General features: G+C 41.1%; 3 protein-coding genes across 3 annotated transcripts; 1 reads left to right on the forward strand and 2 right to left on the reverse strand.

The window, feature by feature from the left end:
* Positions 1–1,210: 1,210 nt before the first annotated feature.
* Positions 1,211–4,484, reverse strand: sec61b (SEC61 translocon subunit beta). The gene is made up of 4 exons (XM_068736185.1): positions 4,340–4,484; positions 3,668–3,765; positions 2,560–2,664; positions 1,211–1,786 (listed from the first exon to the last, which is right to left on the reverse strand). The coding sequence occupies exons 1-4, from the start codon at positions 4,340–4,342 to the stop codon at positions 1,699–1,701; spliced, it is 294 nt and encodes a 97-aa protein (XP_068592286.1). The 5' UTR covers positions 4,343–4,484; the 3' UTR covers positions 1,211–1,698.
* A 364-nt stretch (positions 4,485–4,848) lies between these two features.
* Positions 4,849–9,393, forward strand: alg2 (ALG2 alpha-1,3/1,6-mannosyltransferase). Its single transcript, XM_068736186.1, has 5 exons — positions 4,849–4,926; positions 5,501–5,672; positions 5,774–5,911; positions 6,296–6,463; positions 7,695–9,393. The coding sequence occupies exons 2-5, from the start codon at positions 5,502–5,504 to the stop codon at positions 8,433–8,435; spliced, it is 1,218 nt and encodes a 405-aa protein (XP_068592287.1). The 5' UTR covers positions 4,849–4,926; position 5,501; the 3' UTR covers positions 8,436–9,393.
* On the reverse strand, positions 9,394–10,589 carry LOC137891528 (phospholipase A and acyltransferase 2-like). Its single transcript, XM_068736187.1, has 4 exons — positions 10,468–10,589; positions 10,101–10,224; positions 9,658–9,962; positions 9,394–9,552 (listed from the first exon to the last, which is right to left on the reverse strand). The coding sequence occupies exons 1-4, from the start codon at positions 10,519–10,521 to the stop codon at positions 9,475–9,477; spliced, it is 561 nt and encodes a 186-aa protein (XP_068592288.1). The 5' UTR covers positions 10,522–10,589; the 3' UTR covers positions 9,394–9,474.
* Positions 10,590–23,166: the final 12,577 nt, after the last annotated feature.

Genomic DNA, 23,166 nt, shown 5'->3' on the forward strand with positions numbered 1-23,166 from the left:
ACACCATTGATACAAACATGTTACATAGTATCATGATGATATGACAAGGGGAAAAAAATAAAGTCACCACACAGAACATGTGTTCATGCCCTCCCTCAGTGAGGACAGAGTTATATCTTCATATTCTCGGAGCCAGAATTCTTGGAGTCTTCAGATAATAGTCTGTAGTGCCCCCCTCAGGAAAAGACAGAAAAGGGGCTTTCAATGAATTTACAGGAAAACCTAAATGCAGTATTTCTTTCTCATCAACACAAATGACAAGCCCTTTTTTTTTTGGCTCAAACAACACACAATAAGAACTTATTGATTCAAAGTTTTTTAGAGAATGATTAAACAAAAAGTATTATTGTGCTTTGGATATATACAGGTATTTACTTTCCCTTAACTGTCAACTGTTATGGTCTATTTTTCTAGAAGCACCAGATTTAAATGGACATTCATGTAAAATAGGACAAACTAAAAAACGGTATGTAACATTCAGTATTTAGGTCATCAGACAAAAGCCATACAATTCCTAATGTCCTGCAACTTGTTTGCCTTCTGGTATTACTGACACATGAAGACTTGACACTTTTCAAAAACTTATTTTGCCTGTCAGCAATTATTGAGAGTGGCAGACAAAAATCTTCAGTACAGGTGGTGAAGACAAACCCTGGGGCAGCCCATGTTGGAGGCTGATGCCTTTGAACACTCATTCTGTCAATCACTTATTCTAAATCAGCTGGCGTCAGATAAAATGCTTTTAAGTATGCATGTGTGATGTGTAGTCTTGTTGAACCATATGAGGACATATTTAAGACAATTCAGTTGATTAAACAACTGGGTTTTCGGTGCCATTTAAGATTGAAAATATTAAAAAGTGAGTTATGGCGAAACCTCAGTAAAGATATCTAAATATGGGTAGCTTGAATGTGTTTAAGCCTTAATTAGGTGAACTGTCAATCACGCTAAAATGTTACACTTCGGTGGTTCTCTTAATAATCCTGTTCTGCCTGAAAGCATTTTCATTGAAACAAAAAGGTTCATATATGCCTTTTGGCAAAATGTCGAGCTTTCAAAAGTCTGGTAGTGGTTACAGAAGGTTCAAAGTGAGAATGCTACCTCACTTGTCACTGAAAATATGTTTTGAGGAACATATTAAACAGACTCTTTTTCAAACACAAAACTGGGTTATCATTTCAGAGCACAAGGGTAACATTCAACACAAACATTGATTTTTACTTTTTTTAATTGTACAATATTACAATTACATTTGTACAAATGCTGTTAACAAAAAAAAAATAAAAATAAATGAAATTCAGGCTACAAGAGGAAATGTTTGCTGGGGCCTGAAAACAACAATGTCCTTGAGTACTGCACTGAACCTTCATGCAGCAGTGGCGGGAATATGCTGCTTGGAGGGAGAGCTACACACGCACACACAGACATTACATCCGTGGTGGGCTAGCATGGCTTCCTCCCGTTCACCCCTTCAGATCTTTAAAATACAGGAAGGGCAAAAGCAACAAGGTTGATACCAACATCTGTGCAGATGAAGATCATGTACTGAATCGGTCGCATAAAAAATAAAAATCAAGTTGTTTGTTGTGATAGTTCAGAAGGGAACCAGGGGAGTAAGGTGGTTGTTGATTTGTTGTTTGGTCCAGGTCCAATGTGTTAAGAAGCCAAGCCACAGGGTCAGAGGTCATCATGTAGAGTTTAAGAGCGGGTGTACTTCCCCCAGATGTGAAGCATGAAGACCGAAGCGATGAAGAGCAGACTCATCACTAGCACCGGCACCGGGCCGCTGTCACGACAAAGACAAATTGATCAACACTCAGATTAAAACATGCAAAATCTCATCATTTGCTCAAACTCCAACCACAGCGAGAGTCTTAGTGTAGTGGCTGATTTTATTGATGAGCCTAGGAAACAAGGAGGCGCTCTCATCTCTGAAGGAGGGACTGAGTGGGGGGGTGGAGGGGTGCACCGCTAAGTAGCAGCATTGCCATGCCAACCATCTCCTCAGGCCCCCCCTCTCCCTGTCAGGAGGCTGTAATTGAGTTGACCTTTCAGAGTGCATCCTTTAATGAAGCTTTGAGGACAGCGTCTAACGCAGGAACAAACACACACTCGATATACAGAACTGTATGGCGAGTCTGCCCTCCTTCGACTGCTGGAGAGACGCACTCAATACCCACCACAGCACCATCGATCAGCCATAGCCAGGACGCCTCCTCTAATATTCGGGGCGAGGATGCAGTAGGATAAAAGTTCATGAGGTTGAGAGTTTTATGAAAGTGTGCCACACACACACACACACACACACACACACACACACACACACACGATTAATTTTTTGACCACAGAGGCACGTTTGTCCAATTTCCTGCCATTAAACATTCCTCCCATTCTACCTGATGAATATATATATATATATATATATATATATATGACACTAATAATATCAAGTGTCGGAAATCCTGAGAATTAGTACGCGTTTGTGAATGGAAGTTAGAAATGTCAGTGGCTAAATTTGTTTGCGTCCTTGTGTGTTTTGCTTCTATGAACTGCACTTACACTTTGAGGCCTGGTGAGTCTTCTGTGTAGAAGCGCCACATGCCACCGGTACCTGCAGATCCTGTGGTCCTGCCACCGCTGCGTGTACCGCTGCTGGTAGCTTTCCTGTGGAACACGAACACACAAACACAAAATGCTTCCTTAATAAATATGTATTTTCCCCTATAAAGCAAGTTTCATGTTACTCGATAGGAAAACAAGACAATTAGAACAGACAATATTGTTTCTTAAAACCAAACATTGACAAAAAAAACAATCATTCAAAATATAAAAAATCTTTGCCATTATACACTGTACTCACAATGTAACTAACTATAATAGCTGCTGATGAAGAAGCGCAGTGATTCATGGCTGCTTCACTCGTGACGAGATTAAACAGAGGTTAATGAGGTAATGAAGAGGGTGATAGTAATGGGTAATAATGGGAGAGGTAACAGCGAGACTCTGATTACACACTGATTAAGCCCACAGCACAACATCCATCTGCTGCTCTAATCTAAACAGGGCACACAAAACATAAAGGTAAAGGCTATCTGAAAATCATCAATCACTCCGTACAGCACGATGACATGAGCAGGCGGGGTCAACGCTCGGGGTATTTGGCAAATAATTATAGAGAATGTGTGCAAGCGAGATGACCACATAACTTATATCTCATGTTTAATGAGTAGCAGTCTTCTACTTTTTCACTGTGGTAGCCGACAAACGGATCACAAATTAATGGAGAAAACAATGCAACGTGTTTCGGTAAGCAAGACGTCAAAGTTGCCACAACAGCTTTAATGCTTTGTGTATTCTCTTTATAGAATAGTCTTTGAACTCTACTGGAACGATGAACTAAATTCTTCCAAAAGATTTTCCCTCATGTGGTGTTTTGCTGATGGTGGCCCAGAGGGCTAACTAAAATTTGCAACAAGTGTTCAAATGGGTTGAAATCTGGTGACTGTGACAACTGTAGCAAATGATTCAGTGAGCCTTTGAAGAATCTTCATTCGTTTTCTTACTGCATCCATTTAAGCAGGTCTGTCACACATCTGTATGCACTTACCCATCTTTCTTCTGGATAAAGAGTAGAGGTTAACGTTTGGTAGATTGTGTGGGTGTTTACCTCTGTCTGACTGTGGAGCCTGCTGCACGGGGAGCCACCGTCTTACTGGGGGAACGGCTAGACGCCCCAACATTGGTTGCGCTTGATGCTGGTCCAGGCTGAGGGGAAGACACCAGAATGAATACGAATACGAACACACACACACACACACACACACACACACACACACACACACACACACACACACACACACACACCTTTATAACATTCTACCTGAAACCTGTCACTCTCACAAACACATGTATGGCTAAAACAAAATTAATAAAACCAGCATGTCAATGAAGAGGTTTAACAATGATACTTGATTAGATTATTTACTTTTTGATTCTGAACTATACAGTGTGTTTATGTCAGAGACTCATGGCTAAGGCCTTCACTAGTTGTCCACACTGTTCATTGAGTTCAACTTCTAAGCGAAGGCCACATGCCGAGTCTCAACCAAATGTCTTCAGAAACACAATGTTATAATTCATACATTTAGAGCTGGGCCATCGTAAAATGTGTGTTTGGGACTGTTTGAGTAGAGCCACGTCCACAAATGATGAGCTAGCCTTAGAAAGCTAGCTAACATATAGCAAAACGCTAGCAAAGGTATAACGTTAAACGGGCACATTGGAGCTGGTAAGCTAGCAGTTTCAGATGGAGCTAAGTATCTTATCTTAAGTATCTTACCATTTTTGTTTTATTTGTCCCGATGTGAGGTGAAACACTGATCCCTTCTTCGAGCCGATGTCCACGTCAAATGAAGCAGACAGTCAGTGTATGAATTGGTCAAAACTTGAGAAGAGATCCCACAAAGCTGACGCCTGTCTAAAAAGGACACGACTGCAAAACACAAGACCAGAGGAGGAGACCGAGCAGAAGCCTGACCAGCTCATTGCATTCACCACAAAAATAACGAATAAAGAAATTATTTTAGGAGCTTGTTTTGGCCCATTTTGATTACAAATATTTCCGAAATCCAGCTGCATCTTTAACACATTGAATTTAGATGTGTACTTGTACTTTAATTTAAAGGCACATTTTGGTCTGCTTTGATTCTGAAGGAGACGTGTCTCACAGGAAGCGCGTCCGTTACAGCGAGGAAATAGACGCCATTGTGGCTCAAACTCGGATCGCGATTAGCCCTGATCACAAGAGATGATTTGAGCCAACATGGCGTCCAAACAGTGGAGTTTCCTAACCGTTCATGCGCCTACGGTTACATAGACGAGCATAATCACAGGCATCCGACCTCGGATAAGGTAGTCGAGAGAAAGGTAAACATAACTACATTATAATTAGGTTGTGCGGAGATATAGTTGTGTTCAGTTACAAAGACAACTGCTCACCAAGTTTGTTTCGTAAAACGGTTATAATTTCAATGGCTACATAGGCTAGTAAGCATAATGTCATCACTGTAGCAGTTAACTTACATTAGCTAAACACGCATGGGATAACTTTTTTAAGCAAAATTATCTAAATCCATTGATAATAAACCACAAGGACAAGTTTGTCAACAATACGATTCTGAAAAGTTTCTCTTAATGGCACGAGAGAGTGGATTCATACATATCTGGTTGGCTTTTGCCAATATCAAGCAAATGTTTAAGCTGTTGTTAATAAACTCTTTTTACTTCTGATTTTGGGATGATTTGCACCGTCTACTGGCCTTTCTGTGCTCATCAGTTTATCCCATTCTACATCATATATATATATATATATATATATATATATATATATATATATATATATAAAACAACTTGTGTTTAACTTACCTCTGCAAAAACAACATTGTCTTGTAGGTAAACATATTCCAGATCCCATTTTAACTTTCATCATTCTTATGTACAGGATGGCGCGGGTGGTGTTTCTCCATCCAGACCTTGGTATTGGTGGAGCAGAGAGGCTGGTGGTAGATGCTGCTGTCGCTCTAAAATCTCAGGGATGTAGCTTGCAGATTTGGACGGCCCATTACGACCCAACACACTGCTTCTCTGAGACCCTGGATCCAGAACTCCCTGTGGTACGTTAACACAGGCCGTACTACGTAATACGTTACCTCAAAGAATGTGAAATTCAGAAGACACACTTATTTTTTCATTGTTTCAATTCCTCTTCTAATAGGTATGTGTGGGTGACTGGCTACCCACCAGTGTGTTTGGTTACCTGCATGCCCTGTGTGCCTACCTGAGGATGATCTATGTGGCCCTCTACCTGGTCTTCCTCAGTGGGGTGGAGTACGATGTCATCTTCTGTGACCAAGTGAGTCCTGTCCTACAGAAGCTATTTGTCTGCATGGTCGTCATTCATTTGAGTTCCCCAGCCTTCTGTATCTCACTATTCAGATCGACTTGCAGTGTAGAAGAAGCCTCAGTTGTTAAATGAATAAAACTGCAATCATCCTAACATGTCATGCAAAGTTCACAAAGAGCTTTTTGCAGTACTTGTCTTAAGATGTGTGTTTACTGGTTAGATATATTAACACAGTGTTTGATTTACTTTATGTTTAGAGTCGATTTATATAACAGAATCTTTAGCTATGATATATATTCTATATTTGGTATTCTTCTGCTGCCATATTTTCTTCTGATTAGCCATGAAGGAGACATGTACATTTTTGTTTATACCCTTTTCATTTCACCTCAGGTGTCGGTGTGTATCCCGGTGCTGCGACTGTCCCGTCAAAGGAAGAAGGTTTTGTTTTACTGTCACTTTCCAGACCAGCTACTGACCCAGAGGAAGTCGGCCCTGAAGAAGCTTTATCGCGCTCCCATCGACTGGCTGGAGGAACGCACCACTGGCATGGCTGATATGGTACGTTACAGCTGAGGGTTGAAGGCTGTAACATTCTACAGGTTGTGATCGTCTGATTGCAGGGCAAGGTTGTGTCATTGTACAAAGTTTTATTCTATCAAGATGGAAAAGCACAGTGGTAAAAAACCTTTGCAAGCAATAATTATAACACATAAGTACAATACAAAATTACCAGACATGTATTAGATCAAGTTTAAAAATAATGATAAAATACAATTGTTGTAAGTGATTTTTAAAAGACGCGTACGATGCCACCTGAATGTTTTAAGGGCCCTGGCGATAAATGCTGTTTGGTTTTATGCTCTGAAAATGGCCAGCGGGTCCAAAGTGAGGATTTCATTCTTAAGGAGAGACAGGGGCCAAAACTACGCATGTCTTATAAGAAGCATTCTCAATCAATTTAGAAAACTAATAGGATGATCCATCCATCCATTATCTTTAAACGCTTATCCTGTTCAGGGAGAGGGACTGGAGCCGATCCCAGCTGACATTGGGCGAAGGCATGATACACCCTGGACAGGTCGCCAGACTATTGCTGGGCCTACTAGGATGATCTGATTTAGTTTCTCAATTTTATTTTTAATTGGTTTTGCATTTTCCAATTGCAGACAGGAAAGGGATTTCCGAGCAGTAACAAGGTTAAAATTGTATGAATCTCAGTTTATTCTGATGCACAAAGCCGGTTTATAGCACTGGATAAAAACATATTTAAGATCACTTATAGATCATGAATGTAATAAACTGTATCCTGGAATTTCACTGCTGTCATAGGTAAAGGCTGCCTTCAAGGAAAAGATTAGTGAAAAATAATATATATTTTTTATAGCTCAGTGGTTTAAGTTTGGAACACAGAGTTGGTTTGCTCAGAATTACTTTTATTTCACCCACATGTTGTTTAACAGGTTAAGAGAAGTCTCTCTTCCTGACTGAGTTTGGTGCTTGATAACTGCTAAAACTATAGTGTAATATAATACATCAAAATACAAGGTATATTATTTTTAACTGCTTGAATAAAGCAAAGTGATTATTTAAAATGTGATACAGCCTGATCTCCGTGAGCAAGCTGTTGTAAGAGCTCAGGGCCCTGACAGAAAAGAAACTGACATTTCGATTTTAGTCTAGACTTCAGGATAATCAAAGACTGCAGGCTGTCACCAACTTCATAGGGAATTAAAATGCATGCGATATATGTAAGATCCCTATGAACTAATCTCCCTGTACTCTCCCTTAGATTCTGGTAAACAGCCAGTTCACCGCAGGCATCTTCACGGAGACCTTTCGTGGTCTAAGAGGAGTCCAGACAGACGTCCTCTATCCCTCCCTCAACACGCGTACCTTTGACCAGCAGTCCAGTGAAGCACAAGGCCTGGAAGGGCTGCTCCCCGAGGGAACCTCATGCCTGTTTCTCTCTCTGAACCGATACGAGAGAAAGAAAAATCTGGGGCTGGCTCTGGAGGCTTTTGCATCCCTGAAGAGCAGCCTTCCTCCAGGCCAGAGAGCAGGTATTCACCTGGTGGTGGCAGGGGGCTACGATGACCGAGTTACTGAGAATGTTCAACACTATACTGAACTGAGAGAGCTAGCAGCGCGGCTCCACCTGGAAGACTTTGTCACTTTCCTGCGCTCCCCCTCTGATTCACTGAAGGTGGCACTGCTGCGGGGCAGCGCAGCTGTGCTGTACACCCCGAGCAGAGAGCATTTTGGGATCGTTCCCGTAGAGTCCATGTACTGCTGCTGCCCTGTTATTGCGGTGAACTCTGGGGGCCCCCTGGAGAGTGTGGCAGACGGGGAGACGGGTTTCCTGTGCGAGCCCACGGCAGAGGCCTTCTCCAAGGCCATGGAGAGGCTCGTGAGGGAGCCGCGGCTCCGCAGGGACATGGGACAAGCTGGGAGACGGAGGGTTCAAGATAAATTTTCTCTTCAGGCCTTCTCAAACCAGCTGTATGGGTACATTGTCAGACTGAGCCAGTGATGTGAAAGCTGGAGGAGAAGCAAGAGACAGTTGGAAAAATGATCCTCTACTGAACTGTGAATTGTCTCTGGATGACAAGGGGTCTTCAGTGAGGTGAAGAGGATGTCTTCTAGCAGAGAATGTGTGTGTAAATGTGCAGGGAGGTGGAGGGGCGGGGGGGACTATTATGAGGACTCAGAGGACAATCAATCAGCATTCCCCCAGAGGGGTTGCTGAGAGGAAAAACAGGACGGAATCTCTATACCAATTAAGACAAGAATAACGAGTTTACCTACCCTATCTCTGGAAAAAAATACCACACCGGCAAGTGTGTACGTGGTGGTGTGCGTGTAATTGTACATGTGTAGAGCCTAGCGAATGAGCGTACCAGAAGGATTGATTGTTAGAGTGAAAACTTTTGCACTGTGTATGTTTTTTTTGAAGAAGAATGATGAAGAAGAAGAATGTAGTTACCACCACGTGCCGTCAGGCAGTGCACAGTCCCAGATCAATAAACAGGATGCTTTCCACTACTTCCTGTCCGCCCAGCGCTTTGTTCCCCTCCTCGCATTCAGAAGACGCTGGCCTGTTCATGACTCTTGCTGCTGTGAGGTTATTAGCAGATGATATAGAGTGTTTGGCTTTATTAGAGGTCTGGTTGATGGGCAGTGTGGCTTTGTCTGGGTCATTATCAGCAAGGAGAATAGCAGAAGGTCAATGTGTCTGCGCGCTGGCCTCCTACTGTATAGAAACACTCTTATTGACATTCCTGAAGTCCTAATAAACAAGAGGACACATACTTTTCTGACTCTTATGGGGTTTGCTTTGTTGGTAAAGTTTTTTTGGCTTCGCTAAGGATTTTTCGGGTGAGCACGAAGGCACAGAAAGGTTGTCAATGTTGTGCCATCCTTTTTTTTTCTTTTCATTGAACATATTTGATTGTGCTTTGAGTTGTGAAATGAAACATTCTCAGACAATATTGCAGCCAAGGAGTTTTATTTTTTCTCATTATCAAAGTCGGTGTGACAGATGACGTTCGTGAGAAGCGCTGCAGATGATCTCAAGTTTCTGTCTCCATCCGTTGTTGCATTATCATTTGCAGGGTTTCGGTTATAGCCACGTGCGCGTTGTTCTTTTTCTTAAAGGGAATCCAAAAAAGAGTACATAAATAATTTAAACATAGGCTGATTGGCTATATATGTAATATTAACCACACCACACAATCTCATACCGTTGAACTAACCTGATTGCACACGGCGGTGCCGTATCGAACAAAAGTGGCGAAATGCTCACTGTTGAAGTTCACCAGGTCGTATTTGAACTCCTGGTTGAGAAACGTCTCACAGCGATTCGTCATCATCTCTTGTGGAGACGGAACCAGGTTGTGGTTGTTGTTGTTGTTGACCCTGATGCGAGTTCCTGGAGGCACTTTGATCTCCGTAATGCGCTGTGTGCAGATTCTGGTTTTCCTCAGAACACGATCACCATTTGACTTTGGAACCAATTGTTGGAGGAAGCTGCGGCAGGTTCTCTGTACCATGTTCTCATCTTACAGTTACAGGGAAATAGAAAGTGTATAAGTAAACTATACCTGATACATTTGAGTTTTCGGATTAACACTCTTTAATTAAATTGTTTGTGTGCAACGTCATTATTTAAAATACAGTCCACATTTCAGTATCTTACCTCCCACTCCAAAATGGACAACACAGCCTTCCCCAATATAAGCACCCCAAAGAGACAACCCTGACCATGGATACACAAACTCAATCAAGTCTCCAATCTCTGCTGCGGACACACTCGGATCAATCTGAAGGTAAAAAAAGAGAAAAGTTAGAGCAGTGCAAAGTATCAACACGTTCTTTTTTCTTTCCCTTTTGATTTTCTCACAGAATTCAAATAAGACATTTATATTTATGATGAAAATCTGAGTATAATAAAAATGATCGACAGCAAATCTAATAATTTAACATAAATATGTTCACTCCTTGACAAAACTGAAGGTACTGCTGTATCAGGTTCAGCATTTCTGGATAGATTTGGTAATGCTCACCTGTCGCCATGTCATTTGAGAAAAAAAGCTGTCCAAGTTTCCCAAAAGGTCCATTGTTGCTGTGAGCTGAAGCCAACAGACGGACTGAAGTGCATTTTCCAATTATTGGGACGCTGAAACCAGGTTGTATAATAGTTCAAACGCCTTCAATATAGCCTTGACTGTTACTGTTTCAAGATGATAGGCTGCCTAATATGTTACCTATTAATCTAATATGTACTTTATTATTCTATCAGGTTCAGACAGACACTCTTCAGTCAATCATGCAAAAATGAATTATTCTGATATTTACTTCAGCTTGTTTAAAATATGTGGTTAACCTGAATTGAGTTTTCAATTCCCACTTCTCATATTGATTCAGACGTTTCTTCAGAGCGATGCTGTTTGTTTTTCAGAACTGAAAACTGTTTGTCCCTATAGATCCAATTAGTGCAGGTGGCCGTGGTTTCATTTGAAATAGATACCAAGGTCTAGCTTTTGGATCATTTGGATAGCACAGTGATAGACTGCAGTCAATTTATGTTAGTGATCTTAAGATGTTTGATGTGAGCAAATAGAATGGGGGTGAGGGAGGAAATAATATAAATAAATAAATAAATATATATATATATATATATATATATATATATATATATATATATACACATATACACACACACACACACACTCCTATCGGATATAATATATGAATGATTATCAACAATTATTGGCCAAAATGTATATATTTTAATATATATATATATATATATTTTAATATATATATATATATTTTAATATATATATATATATTAAAATATATATATATTAAAATATATATATATTTTGGCCAATAATTGTTGATAATCATTCACATAGATAAATTAAAAATTAGATAGTTACTTGCCTTTTTAAGGTTGTAAGGGAATCTGCTTTGTGAGCTCATTTAAAAAGAAAACATCAAACATTTGCATATTTTGAAAATGTTAAGACTATATGTGGGTGTAATATTATTGACAACGCTCCCACGAGTATCATAAAAGAGAGCTATCCTTCATGACCGATGTGTGTATGTATTTATATATAGAGGGCCCTTTTAATTATTTTAGTTTGACTTAATTTAGGTAAATAAAGAAAGGGATATGACCACACAGATCATTTAAAGGCAGTTATAAAAATATAAAATGCTACTAGGGCAAGAATCAAAAAGCAGCTGCGTGCATGTGTGCGCATGTGTGTGCATGTGTGTCTGTTCCTGCAGTGTTTCCACATGCAGAGGTATTAAGAGTTGATGATGAGGCGGGCGTAGCTGCAGTGATTTAGGGGCCCCGCTAGGCAAGATGATAAAAAGGGACCGTGGAGCCTGTAAGGGAGGGAAAGACCCACAAACAGTGTAATTCAGTTTAAATGTGTCCCACTTTACTGCCTACACAGAAAGATGGTGTCTGAAGTCTCTTTTCTATCTCTTCCTGTTCCTCACTCTTTACCTCAAAGTTGTGAGAGAACAATCAATGTCCCTTCCCTTACTTCCACCCCCACCTCCCCTCTTTCAGTGCCCTGTGGTGGGGTGGTTATTGAGATCACGGTGTGTCTGAGTGGCAGCGATAACCGGTACCCAGGTGCCACTGGCACATGGTGTTTAATTAATTAATGAGACCGCGGGGTTGGTTTTTTAATTCCACCTAGCCAGCACCGGGGTGTGGGAGAGATAGCCGTGAAATGTTTAGGTGTGTGTGTTTTCAGGCGAGGAAAGGAGAGATGTATGTGTGTGCGTTTTATGGGTGTACATCTGTTTTGTTGGCAGTTTGGGAGCTGGTTTCCTTATTAGTGGAATATTAAATATGTATGGAATATTTTTACTCTGACTTTTAATCACGCCATATGATTGGGAGTTAATCATGGGCTAAATAATACATCAATCTGAACCAGGTCATGGACTCATTGCCCCAAAACAGGGAAATGTACATGAGATTTAAACATAATGAAATCAGAGGATGGTGTTTAGAGGAGTGCACGGTGTGTGTTACGCAGGTTTAAATATAATTAATTGGATGATTGTAGGGTTAAGATTGGTAGAACTAAATTAAACAAAAGTATTTTCTCTTTGATTGTCACTAAGGATCTTGTAAAAAAAAAACATTTCTCTCAAAACTTTCCCATTCCATTTAGTTCGAGATGCTGGAGGGCATGTATAAGAAATTGAGTAGTTCACTTTTAAATTACTTTAATTTACCAAGACAGAAGTCTATTATACAGTACACTACCATGTTTTATTTAGTGTTTTCCGTTATCTTGTCTTCATCAGGGTGGTGTCTGAGGTTCTCTCTGTTTACATATACAGTATTCCATCAATTTTATTTTGATATAGTATTAGGTAGGCCTCTACGAAACATAAATTATCTTTTGTGGCACAAAAAAATTTGTAAATGAAGATAAAATTAAGATAAATACATTTAGATTTGACTGTAGATTGAAGATTCAAAGCTTTATTGTCCTGCACAATGACATTTTTAGGTTGCTGTCCCCTCTGATTGATCGAACAGAAATATTTTATTTAAAATATTTCAAAGTTAAAAAAGAAAGTTGGAACAGGAGAACACTAACAAAATTGGGGAAGACAAATCACTTGGCTAAATATACTGTTGTGCAGCAGTACTGCAAATTATAATGTAGTTATATGTAATTATAATGTAATTTAATGTAATTATAATGACACTCAGGCAAACCTGTACAATAATTCAGGTTTGCAACAGTATGAGTTTGTAAAGTGCAGGTAGATGTCTAATATTGTTCACTAAATGTGCAATAATAATTAACTTATCTTACTATGTATAGTCTTCTGTCTGTAATCTTAACCAATCAAAATGTTCTTTCAACCTAATTTATCAAACACAAACCATTTTTCTTGGATGTATAGAGGGGTTTTAATCAGCGATAAATGGACTAAAATCAGGACCTACAAGATTATATTCCTCAATTTTCTGTGATGTGTAAAGATCCTTCAGTCTATGTAATGTAACATAGCCTTTTCCTCGCTCCAAATATTTTCCCGTTTTGCACAAGAGACAGGACTAGTTTTACTGTTGGATGAATGCAGTGAGGAGAAAGTCTTTCTCGTCATGAATGATGAATGAATATGTTTAAAAAATGGGAAATCTGCATTTGTATTCACAGCTCATCTTTAAGAGGTGTTTTACATTGTACATGTTAGCAAATTATGTATTTCACTCTTTACTGCTTCCATAAACTATTCAAATATATTAGCTTACACCTCATAAATGTTACCACTGCACAAGTTTTATACTCATACTGGTAAAACAGTATGAGCAACTGATATCACGGAGGAAAGGAATGATTTACTAAAGCTACATAAAACTCTTTTTTCTGTGGGAGATCACAATAAAACTTCTATAATCTCTGATAGTGGAATATTATAAATAGCCTCAATAAAAAGATCTTTATGGCCCAGGAAAGCGAAGCATTACGACTTGTTCTACCCTGCTCGTTGTGGTTTAAACCATCTTATAGCTTAAAGATAAATGAGTCCATAGATTTCATACATCAGACGTCATCTAATTCACGGGAGGTTTGTCCATAAAATTGTAAGGAGTCTTGTTTCAGATGTTGTTTTGAGGAATTGTCCACCAGCATTGATGAGGTGCAGTCAGATAAGAAACAGTATATAACAATGACAAAAAACAAAACAATGTGGGTTGCACATTTTGTTCTGATAGACAAATATTATTATATTATCTTATTGATAAGATTAATAGTTATCAAAGTTTCCACAAAGCATGAATGAATGAAGTGAAACAAAATGGCAATTCAGTCTGATTAAGCATCTTTGATGCAAAAAGAAAATGAAGAAGCATATTTCCAGGAAATGTTTGACTATTCCTTTAAGACATGTCAACGTGCTGAATAGCCTTAAACTTAGAGATGAATTTAGAAATTATGTTGGGATCTTTCTGCTTTCATTCATCTTCAAACTTTATGTTCCAGATATATGTCTGAAAACAAACATATTATGCACACACAGATCCTGGCGCCCTGGTTTCTCTTCCTGGAGCAGCAGGGAGATGCAGGAGGAGGAGGGGGGGAGAAAAAGGAAGTGAAAGAAAGAGGCAACAGGAGAACAGACCTCCCATTGAACTTGGCTCGCTTCCAGCTTTCTTTCAGCCAGTAATCAGCTGTGAGTCAGTCAGTCATACTGGCTTTAAACAAACACATTAACATTTGAGGGCACATTACACGGGTGCTCACTTGGGCACGCACAAACACATTAAACGCACACACACACAACCTGGTGCTTTTCTTTCTCAAATTTTCATGCTTTTTTTTTCTTCGTTTCTTGACAGATGTTGGCCTGAGGGGTGCATTTGATGTAGTTCTGGTGGGGACCCGCATAGGGTGACCACAGGAAGGGGTCTTTACTGATGAGGTGGGAGGGTTGTGGTAGATGACAATACATATGTGGGGTGTTTGTGCAGGCAGGTGTACTCAGAGAAAGCCTGGCTTGGTACACCCTGATCAAGGGGTACCATCGCCCACCTATGGCCTAGAAGGAACTCGCACACTTGCCTGCGGTTACGACTCCACAGCGCTGCACAGAAGAAGCCGAGTAGACCCCCACACAGCTGGGGAAGATAACCTCCGGTGATAACACTCACAGGGGTGAATGTCAATCACGCTGTCTGCACAAATGTGTGTGTGTCTGCATGTGTGAAACAATGCCCCTCGATTGTTGATGCAAGTATGCTTTATGTACAACGATGCATTCTTAATGTGTGTATGTGTGTGTGCCCAGTGCCCAGTGATGGCCTGGTAGATTGAGCTGTCAGTCGGCAGGCAGCAGATGAAGATTAATGGAGTGCGCAAACAATAAGAGGCTGGCAATGATCATAAATATGCTAATGGCCATTATCAATACACATTCACTGACATGCATAAGAGTGTGTGTGTGTGTGTGTGTGTGTGTGTGTGTGTGTGTGTGTGTGTGTGTGTGTGTGTGTGTGTGTGTGTGTGTGTGTGTGTACAATATTCCTGCAGCAAAGATTTGGGATAGGAGGTGATTCAGGTTACCGAGTTAAAATTGTTCTCTCTCCCCTTGGGAGTCACACCAAAAACTCATGCACACACATGCACCCATACACACACAAACACACGCACAAACATACGCACACACACATTTGTAGAGCGGCAGTGTGTTGGCTGACTGATGGACGGGAGAGACGGGCGTCCCATGTGTTATGTTTGTGTTGTGGGCTACAAGAGGGAGGGGAGCAGGGCTCATTGAGTAGATGACATGATTGGTTTCGCATTAAAATGTGTTTATTTAGTGTTTGTGCGCGTGTGTGTAGGTGTGTGAGAAGGGCAGTGGATGGCTATGATGTCTGTGCCAAGCCTCTGATTAAGACTACAGGTTGAGCTAATGGCACAATGAGAGGCTGATTAAGAGAGGAAAAGAGATGCTGAAAAAAAAGAGAGCAGCGGGAAATAAAAGGATAGATGGACAGATCCATTCACTGAACTGATGATGGGGTTCTTTGTTGTCTCATCCCATTCTATGGTTCTCTGGGGTCCTTCCTGTGTCTGCAGCATACACTCATTTTTTAAAAGCCTCTTTCTTTATCTCTCATGGCCTCCCCCCTCCTTCCTCTTTTTCTTCCTCACCGCCCATCTGGGTCACACAGCACAAAAGAGCAGTAAAGGGGCCCCAAACTGAAACCTGGTCATCCACTTCATCATGAAAAGATACTTCTTAACCTCCTTCTCTACTTTTCACCCCTGGTTGTCTGCTCTCATGCTGCCCCCTCCCCAGTTTTCTCTGCTCTGCTAGGGTCTGCAGAGTCCACTGGGAAATGTCGGGGGCTCACGGGGCTCTCCGACCTTCCTTGTCCTTTAAACACACATGCACTCCTGTAGTCACAGCCACACACATACACACACACACACACACTATTCATCCGATCCTGATGGAAAGTGTAATTTGTGTGTGGCAGGGTGGCGATGGATGGAGCATGTAAAGTAGACATAGGAAAGTGGTTATGATTGGGGCTAATGAGCTCACAGGGGACGCTTGGATAGAGGAGGCTGGCCAATGGCAGGCCTGGTTCAGATACACCTGTCTGGAGGGTCCCTGTTGCGCTGAGACCCTCATTGCCCCATGGGAATGTGTCAGTGTATGAGTGTGTATGTGTTTGGGTAGTTTTTGTTTGAAACCCCAACAGTCCCTGTGGTCATTATACACTCATTCTGCTGAGCTTGTTATTATTGCGCTCCATGGACAAGGGTAGCATTTAGATGTCAAATCACATCGGTCATTAAGTCAAGGTCACTGCTATCTGGTAAAACACAGAGGGACTCACTTGTTTTTGGAGTGCTATTGAGCAAAATACACTTCTCTTGGAAGCCAGGCAGAACAAACTCATAGAAACTCAGTGATGATTGCTAACACTGCATCAGTGGGAAGTGTGGGTGCGAACAGGTGTGTGTGACAGTGTGTCATTTTGTGTGTGTCTCATTACCATGCATCGTGTGTCAGTGTTGTCCAGGAGGCTGAGCCTCCGCTCGCTGCTCCAGGGGAGAGTTATAGATTACTGGCTAGAGCAGTCGGGGGCCAGGGGAGCTGCTGGAGCCCAGACCCGAGAACTGCAGGCTGGGCACGGCTCTCAGCTCATCAGCCTATCTCTTGAGGCTGCGGAGCTTAACCTGGAGCAAGGCTCTGATTAACCAGGCTAATGACGGTGCAGCCCACAGCTCCCACTGCCCAACACCATAATCACTGCTTAAGGCCCTGGCCAGCCGACGTGTGTATATGGAGAGAGAGTAGTGTCACAGCTTAATGGATAAGTCTACTGACAACAAGCATTTTAAGTCAGCTGTCAATACAAGCTTTTAGAGTCACTCACATGGCAGGAGACCAATGTATGAGAGGCTGGAATGAGATCAAACAAATTCAGCTTATATAATTTTTTCAGTGTTTGTCAGTTGTACGCGGTTATGTGGCTGAGTTTGTGCATGTGAATGTGTGTAACCACAGTTGTAGGTGTTTAATGAGTGCTGATCGATTCCTCATCTGTGCCGCCTTATCTCTAAAGCAAACATTTCATCAGCACAATGGAAGCGTTCAGCCTTTGGTACACACAGAGACCCCAACAGACAAACTGCACAAACCAAATGACATATGCAAATAAGACAAAGACAGACATGCTTTTGTTCATATCCCACTCTTACAGAGAACTACCCAATAAATGAAATAAGCATACACCAGTGAAGATGCATGTCTTTTTAGAATCTTTGTGGGTGTGAAGGTGGGAGAGGTGGAGTTGCAATTGCACTGCAGACAGAAGAACATGCCAATAGTGTTTACTGTCCTCTGTGAGTAAAGTGATTTCTGACAAGTCCTAAATGAAGCCCTGGGGGTGGGGAGGCCTGCAGCTAGATCACAGACCCGCTATATGACTGTTTGTGTGTGTGTGTGAGAGAGTTAGAGACAGAGGTAATAGCTTGCCGTTATAAGAAGGAGTGAGTCGATAAGTGATCTAGCCACTCTCCAATAGATAATGAGGTGAGAGGTATCCAACACTGAGTTTAGATGCCAAAATAAGACAAAACTGCAGCTCTACAAGGGAATAAAATGACCCCTCTGCAATTCTACTACAGTATTGTCCACCAAAGAGTAAGAGAACAAAAGGAATGAGGAAAGGTGAGATATTTTAACTGCTGGAGATATACAGGCAAAGAGGAGGCAGACCATGATTATAGCACGAGGCTAACGTTGTTCTATATTTGGCTTGTTTTTCATCAAATCCCATTTAAAGACCAAAACCAGCAATATAAAGACTTTCTCTGAACGATTCGATCAGCCACAAACCCATTAATCAATAATTTGTTAAAACACCAGAGCATTGTAGTTTCAAGCAAAAGTTGCCCAAAAAGATGAATAGTGCAAATACACATTCGGTGCACTATTGAGTGGGATAGCCCCAGTTGTGCCTCTTGTGTATTACCAATTGAGTCACAGAGCAAAGCATAAGTTTTTCTAAGTAAGTCAAATGAAAAAGTCAAATTCCCGGTGATCTTTGAAAGTATTATATTTGGGATTAATAAACTACAGTGCCCATATTCATCTTGAAGAAGGAACGCCTCACTCTTAAACATGTCATTTATGCATTTTTAATAGTTTTTTTTGACAACAACCTCTATACGCTCATTGTTGGTTTCGGTCATTTTATAGGATTTGTTGCTTTATCCTTTAAAGTGACAGAGGGAAGAGAGGAAGCAGTGGCAGATTACATATGACTATGCAGGATGTTTGTTGGATGGACGAGTCTTTACAGTCTACAGGGGCTGTTATTGACTGACAGCCCTGACTAAACCATCCACATCGCTGATGGTCCTCCTTTACGTCCAGGGCTTACCTTGTGCGTCTGGACATACAATTGTGGGTGGCTGGAAGTGTGCCAGCTATGCATTTTTTATTAGTCTGTGTTTATGTGCGTGTATGTGTCTAGTTCTGCCTTTACAATTGCCGGTTGATGGCTAAGCAGAAGACAGATCCAGGCATGCACTCATAACAGCTGTGTTTCTGAATGGATCCAGTGGCCATTGTTCTCCTGTCACTAACTCGTCTCTCTGGCCCAGGAGACACACCGCTGACATTTACAAGACCCCCCTCCCACCTCTCTTTCCTCACCCTGTTTGCCTCACCCTCTCCTCATCGCTTCTCTCCTACCATCCCCTTCTCTCTTGTCTCATTCTCTCTTTCACTATCTCCTACTTCTTCAGGTACCTTGCTCACTCTCTCTTTCTGTCACTCCATCTCTCTCTGTGGCATGATGTGCCCGGTCAGGTGTGTGTGTGTGTGTGTGTGTGAGAGAGAGAGAGAGAGAGAGAGACATAGTGAGTGTATTTGTTCAAGAGTGGCCCTTTAAGGCTATTAAGATAAGATTGCTGTGCCCAGAGTCCCTCATTACCCAGCAAGCATTGCCCCCTTCATAGAATTGTAATTGGAAGAAGAGAGAGTGAGTGAGAGAGAGAGAGAGAGCAGCGAGAACGAGAGAGGGGGAAAGAGAGGGGGTCAGGTGTTAGAAGTGGAAATAATAGGAGGATAAACGAAGGATAATTGGGCGGATCGAGAACAAGAGGAGCGATTGATCAGGTTGATTTGTTTCTGCAGAGAGGGAGACGGTGTGAAGAGAGGAAGGGTTAATGGTCACATATTCTTGTATGTACAAACACGCAAGTATGATACATTAAAAAACAAACATGTTTGACATGCAGGAGTGGATGCACACATGAAACACACACATGCACACAGACATGCTACAACGATGGAAACTCAAGTAAAGTAAAAATGTGATAACATGCCATAGGTTTAACTTGTTGTGGGTGTTCATGAATTTTGGATGTTTAAAAAACATTTATATTGTGTGTCTGAATGTGTGTGTGTGTGTGTGTGTGTGTGTGTGTGTGTGTGTGTGTGTGAGTGTGAGTGTGATTGTCGATGTCAGTCAGCCTTTAATCCCTCTGACAGTCATTGTTGTCTATTTACACTTTTAGCGTCTTTCAGATTGTGTAACACCAGCATCACCTACAGGATATAGACATTAACAGCAAAGTTTCACAGCCTCATTCGTTTCTCCATCACCTGCTGTCCCTGCTAACACACAATTAAAGTAACTTATGTTATACATACAATCATTAGAGGTCATTTGTATTAATTTAAGCAAAAACCAGCAGTCCATGCTTTATTTGTGAATAAAGTTGTGTGATGCTACATTAAATATGATTGTTTACAAAACCAATTAAATATTACGTATTTACGGACATTTATTTACAAGCATCTTGCTATGATTATAATAGATTATGATACTGATGCCAATTTAAATTTCTTTGAGATGTTCTGTTAAACTTTCACTGTTCTGAGAGTGACAATTAAATAGACTGACTCATGACACATTAAGTATTGAGGAAATTTTAAATTATGATTGTGGTGGAAAAAAATCTTCTCTTGTTGTCTCTGTCCTTTCCTCCTCGCCTGTCATGGCCTGATTCCATTGTCAGCTGGGCATCCTCTGGTTTGCGCTGACAAAGTCTTTGCTTGTCGTTGTACTGCTCCACAGCGTGTTCAGCATGTTGCAGTATGTTTGCAGTCTTCCATACCACACAACTCTCTTTGGTGTGATGTTTTCCAGGCTCATGGATGATGTAAAGCATTCTTTACAAAGTTCAGTCAGGGCTGTCACTGCATGGTTATATGGCCAGTTTTAAGCATATAACACACTGCAGGTTGATTACGGCTGGTGTGAATGCCGCAGATATTTTATGATAACGCACCCAGGAGGTAAAAGTTCTCTTGAATTCTGTGAATTTGCTCTTTGACCTCTCCACATGAGTCATGGCTTCTTCTTCACGTCTTCTTTCTCTGTTGTAATGTCCTCTTTGTCTTGCGTTTCAGATAATCCAAAGTTATGTTGTCACGAGTGTTCATGGACGAACCAGTAGTTGTGAGTCTCGTTTGTCTTCTTCATCCTCGGAGTGTTGAGTGGTGGGTGTTGGCTGTCATGTTGTTTGTGCCTGGGGAGCAGCAGCAGCGGCGTTGCGGAGACCAGATCAGGATCCACTCGACCATGTAAAACAAATTCAAAACAAAAACAAAGTTCAGCAGTATATTTTCCTTTTCTATCAGTTGTATGTGTCTTATTCAAATACATCTGTTTCTTTCTTTACCTCTTGGACATTACTTCATCTGTTTCTGCTTCGCCTTTTCCTCTGCTCCAGACACAGTTTGAGTTGATCACATTTTTGTCGTAGGCTAAAGTTGCCTTTTCCAGGGAACCCCAATTTTATACATTCTTCCAATTGTTAGGCCGTCTGATTATCTTTGTCCCACATGTATTTTATTATTGGAGGTAAGACTTTGGCACCAGGCTGCTCAGGCTGAGACTTACTCTGACTCTTACCCTCTTTCTCTAGTTACTGTTGATTCTCGTATCTTAAAAAACAATCTGGTCCAATCAATCAACTTGAAAGGATACACCAAATCTTCTTTAAAACCTACAAGTTCACTAGGACACGTCTGTCCGACACCGTAATGTGTGAGAATACCGGCTTTTAACGGCGCCAACTTCTTCTCTGGTAAACTGTCAACAGAATTCTAAGCACAATCTGGTCCAATCAATCAACTTGAAAGGATACACCAAATACTCTTTAAAACCTGCAAGTTAATACCAGGACACTAATGTCCAGCAACCTCAAGCGCGAGAATAAAGTTTACCCTCAAAGTGTCTGTTCCATCACAAAATAATCTCTCACCGGGTGGGATTCTTTTTCCGGTTCCAGGATCGGAGCGGCAATCTCAAACCCCGTCTGACGACAGCCTCTCATCTTCAGGGAGGAATCAACTATTATTTGTGCTTCTGTCGTCTAACAGAGTCCTGATTACTCGTCCGATCCCATCCTCGTCGCCAATTTGTGGTGGAAAAAAATCTTTTTAACCTCCCTGTGACAAATAACTGAGATGAGAAAACTCTTAAATATAAAAAACATATTTAATGAACAGACAGTTTGTAATAATTCAGCTGAATGGATAAAGATCTTTCCCCACGGATGGTTCGGAGGTCTAACAACAATGAATAGACAAAACAGAGTATATATACACATTATCTCTCCTCTCCCTTCACCCCCCCTTGGCAGATGTCGTCCTCCTCTGTCTGCCGATGCACCCACCAAGGCCAGATTCCAGCCTTTTGGTGGGAAGAGGGTTAGGTGGTGAGATCAGGATGACACTACTGCAAGTCAGAAATACTAAAATACCTTTAAGTGGTGACATAAGGATAACACTACAGAAAGAAAGAAATGCTAAAATACCTTTGACATGAGATCATTTAAATTAGTCTGGTTGGCCTCGTCTGCATTTCTGCAGGTTTTTAAGCAATACAAGTTAACTAAGAGAACGGTATGATAAATTTCTCCAACAATGATGATGACTGGACACTGAGCAAGTGTAAAAATATAAATTTCACTGTCACCGTTATGTGTCCTCATGAATAAGAGGCATGTGTAATTCTGTAATATTTATTTCTGCAAGGGGCACAGTACGATCTATCATTAGATGCTACTTATTCTCTAGATTTCTTCAGTATTTCTGAATTATGGATTCAGTAGTACACTCATAATTTATTAGGCTATCAGCAGCAGCAAGACACAAGAGCACTGGAGTGACTGAAGTCCTTTCAACTATGTATGTAAAAGTTTGCTTGTCATTTGTCCTTCACTGAAGGTAAAATAGGAAAGTTGATGAGACATCTATTTGTAACTTACGACAGTCCAAGGTTTTACCAAGATGTTGCTCTGCATCAGTTGGAAAGTGAATCGTGAAACAGATGGGTGTAGCCTTAGAAGAGACTCCCCAAGCCGACCTGAACATGATGTTCAAACTGTGGCTTTATATCACCATCAAGTGGCAGGACTGTGTACAGCCACTGAAAAAGACAGGATGGAGTTACAGTTCGAGGATGTGAGTGAGAATGGTTAGATGTTTTTTGATGTCTTGTTTAGTTGTATATGCAACCAGTACTGTGGGTACACCTACAGGGTGACCTAGAGGCAGTGTTCCCTCAGCAGTCGGAATGAGACACACAGGGAGCTAAATACTCAAATTAAAGTTGAGCTGCACAATATTAAAGAAACAACGCATTCACAGTGCATACAAGGCCG

The sequence above is a fragment of the Cebidichthys violaceus genome, unplaced genomic scaffold (genome assembly GCF_023349555.1).
Source record: "Cebidichthys violaceus isolate CVI_PGR_0920_01 unplaced genomic scaffold, fCebVio1.0.p SCAF_7, whole genome shotgun sequence".
In the NCBI taxonomy this organism is placed as follows: domain Eukaryota; kingdom Metazoa; phylum Chordata; class Actinopteri; order Perciformes; family Stichaeidae; genus Cebidichthys; species Cebidichthys violaceus.

Coding starts and splice junctions, on each gene's coding strand:
- alg2 (XM_068736186.1), top strand. CDS start 5,502: ATGGCGCGGGTGGTGTTTCTCCATCCAGACCTTGGTATTGGTGGAGCA. Junction 5,673..5,773: donor TGGATCCAGAACTCCCTGTG/GTACGTTAACAC, acceptor CTCTTCTAATAG/GTATGTGTGGGTGACTGGCT. Junction 5,912..6,295: donor ATGTCATCTTCTGTGACCAA/GTGAGTCCTGTC, acceptor ATTTCACCTCAG/GTGTCGGTGTGTATCCCGGT.
- LOC137891528 (XM_068736187.1), bottom strand. CDS start 10,521: ATGGACCTTTTGGGAAACTTGGACAGCTTTTTTTCTCAAATGACATGG. Junction 10,225..10,467: donor CTCAAATGACATGGCGACAG/GTGAGCATTACC, acceptor TTTTACCTTCAG/ATTGATCCGAGTGTGTCCGC. Junction 9,963..10,100: donor TGTCCATTTTGGAGTGGGAG/GTAAGATACTGA, acceptor TGTAACTGTAAG/ATGAGAACATGGTACAGAGA.
- sec61b (XM_068736185.1), bottom strand. Junction 2,665..3,667: donor GGCTCCACAGTCAGACAGAG/GTAAACACCCAC, acceptor CGTGTTCCACAG/GAAAGCTACCAGCAGCGGTA. Junction 1,787..2,559: donor GACTCACCAGGCCTCAAAGT/GTAAGTGCAGTT, acceptor TTGTCGTGACAG/CGGCCCGGTGCCGGTGCTAG.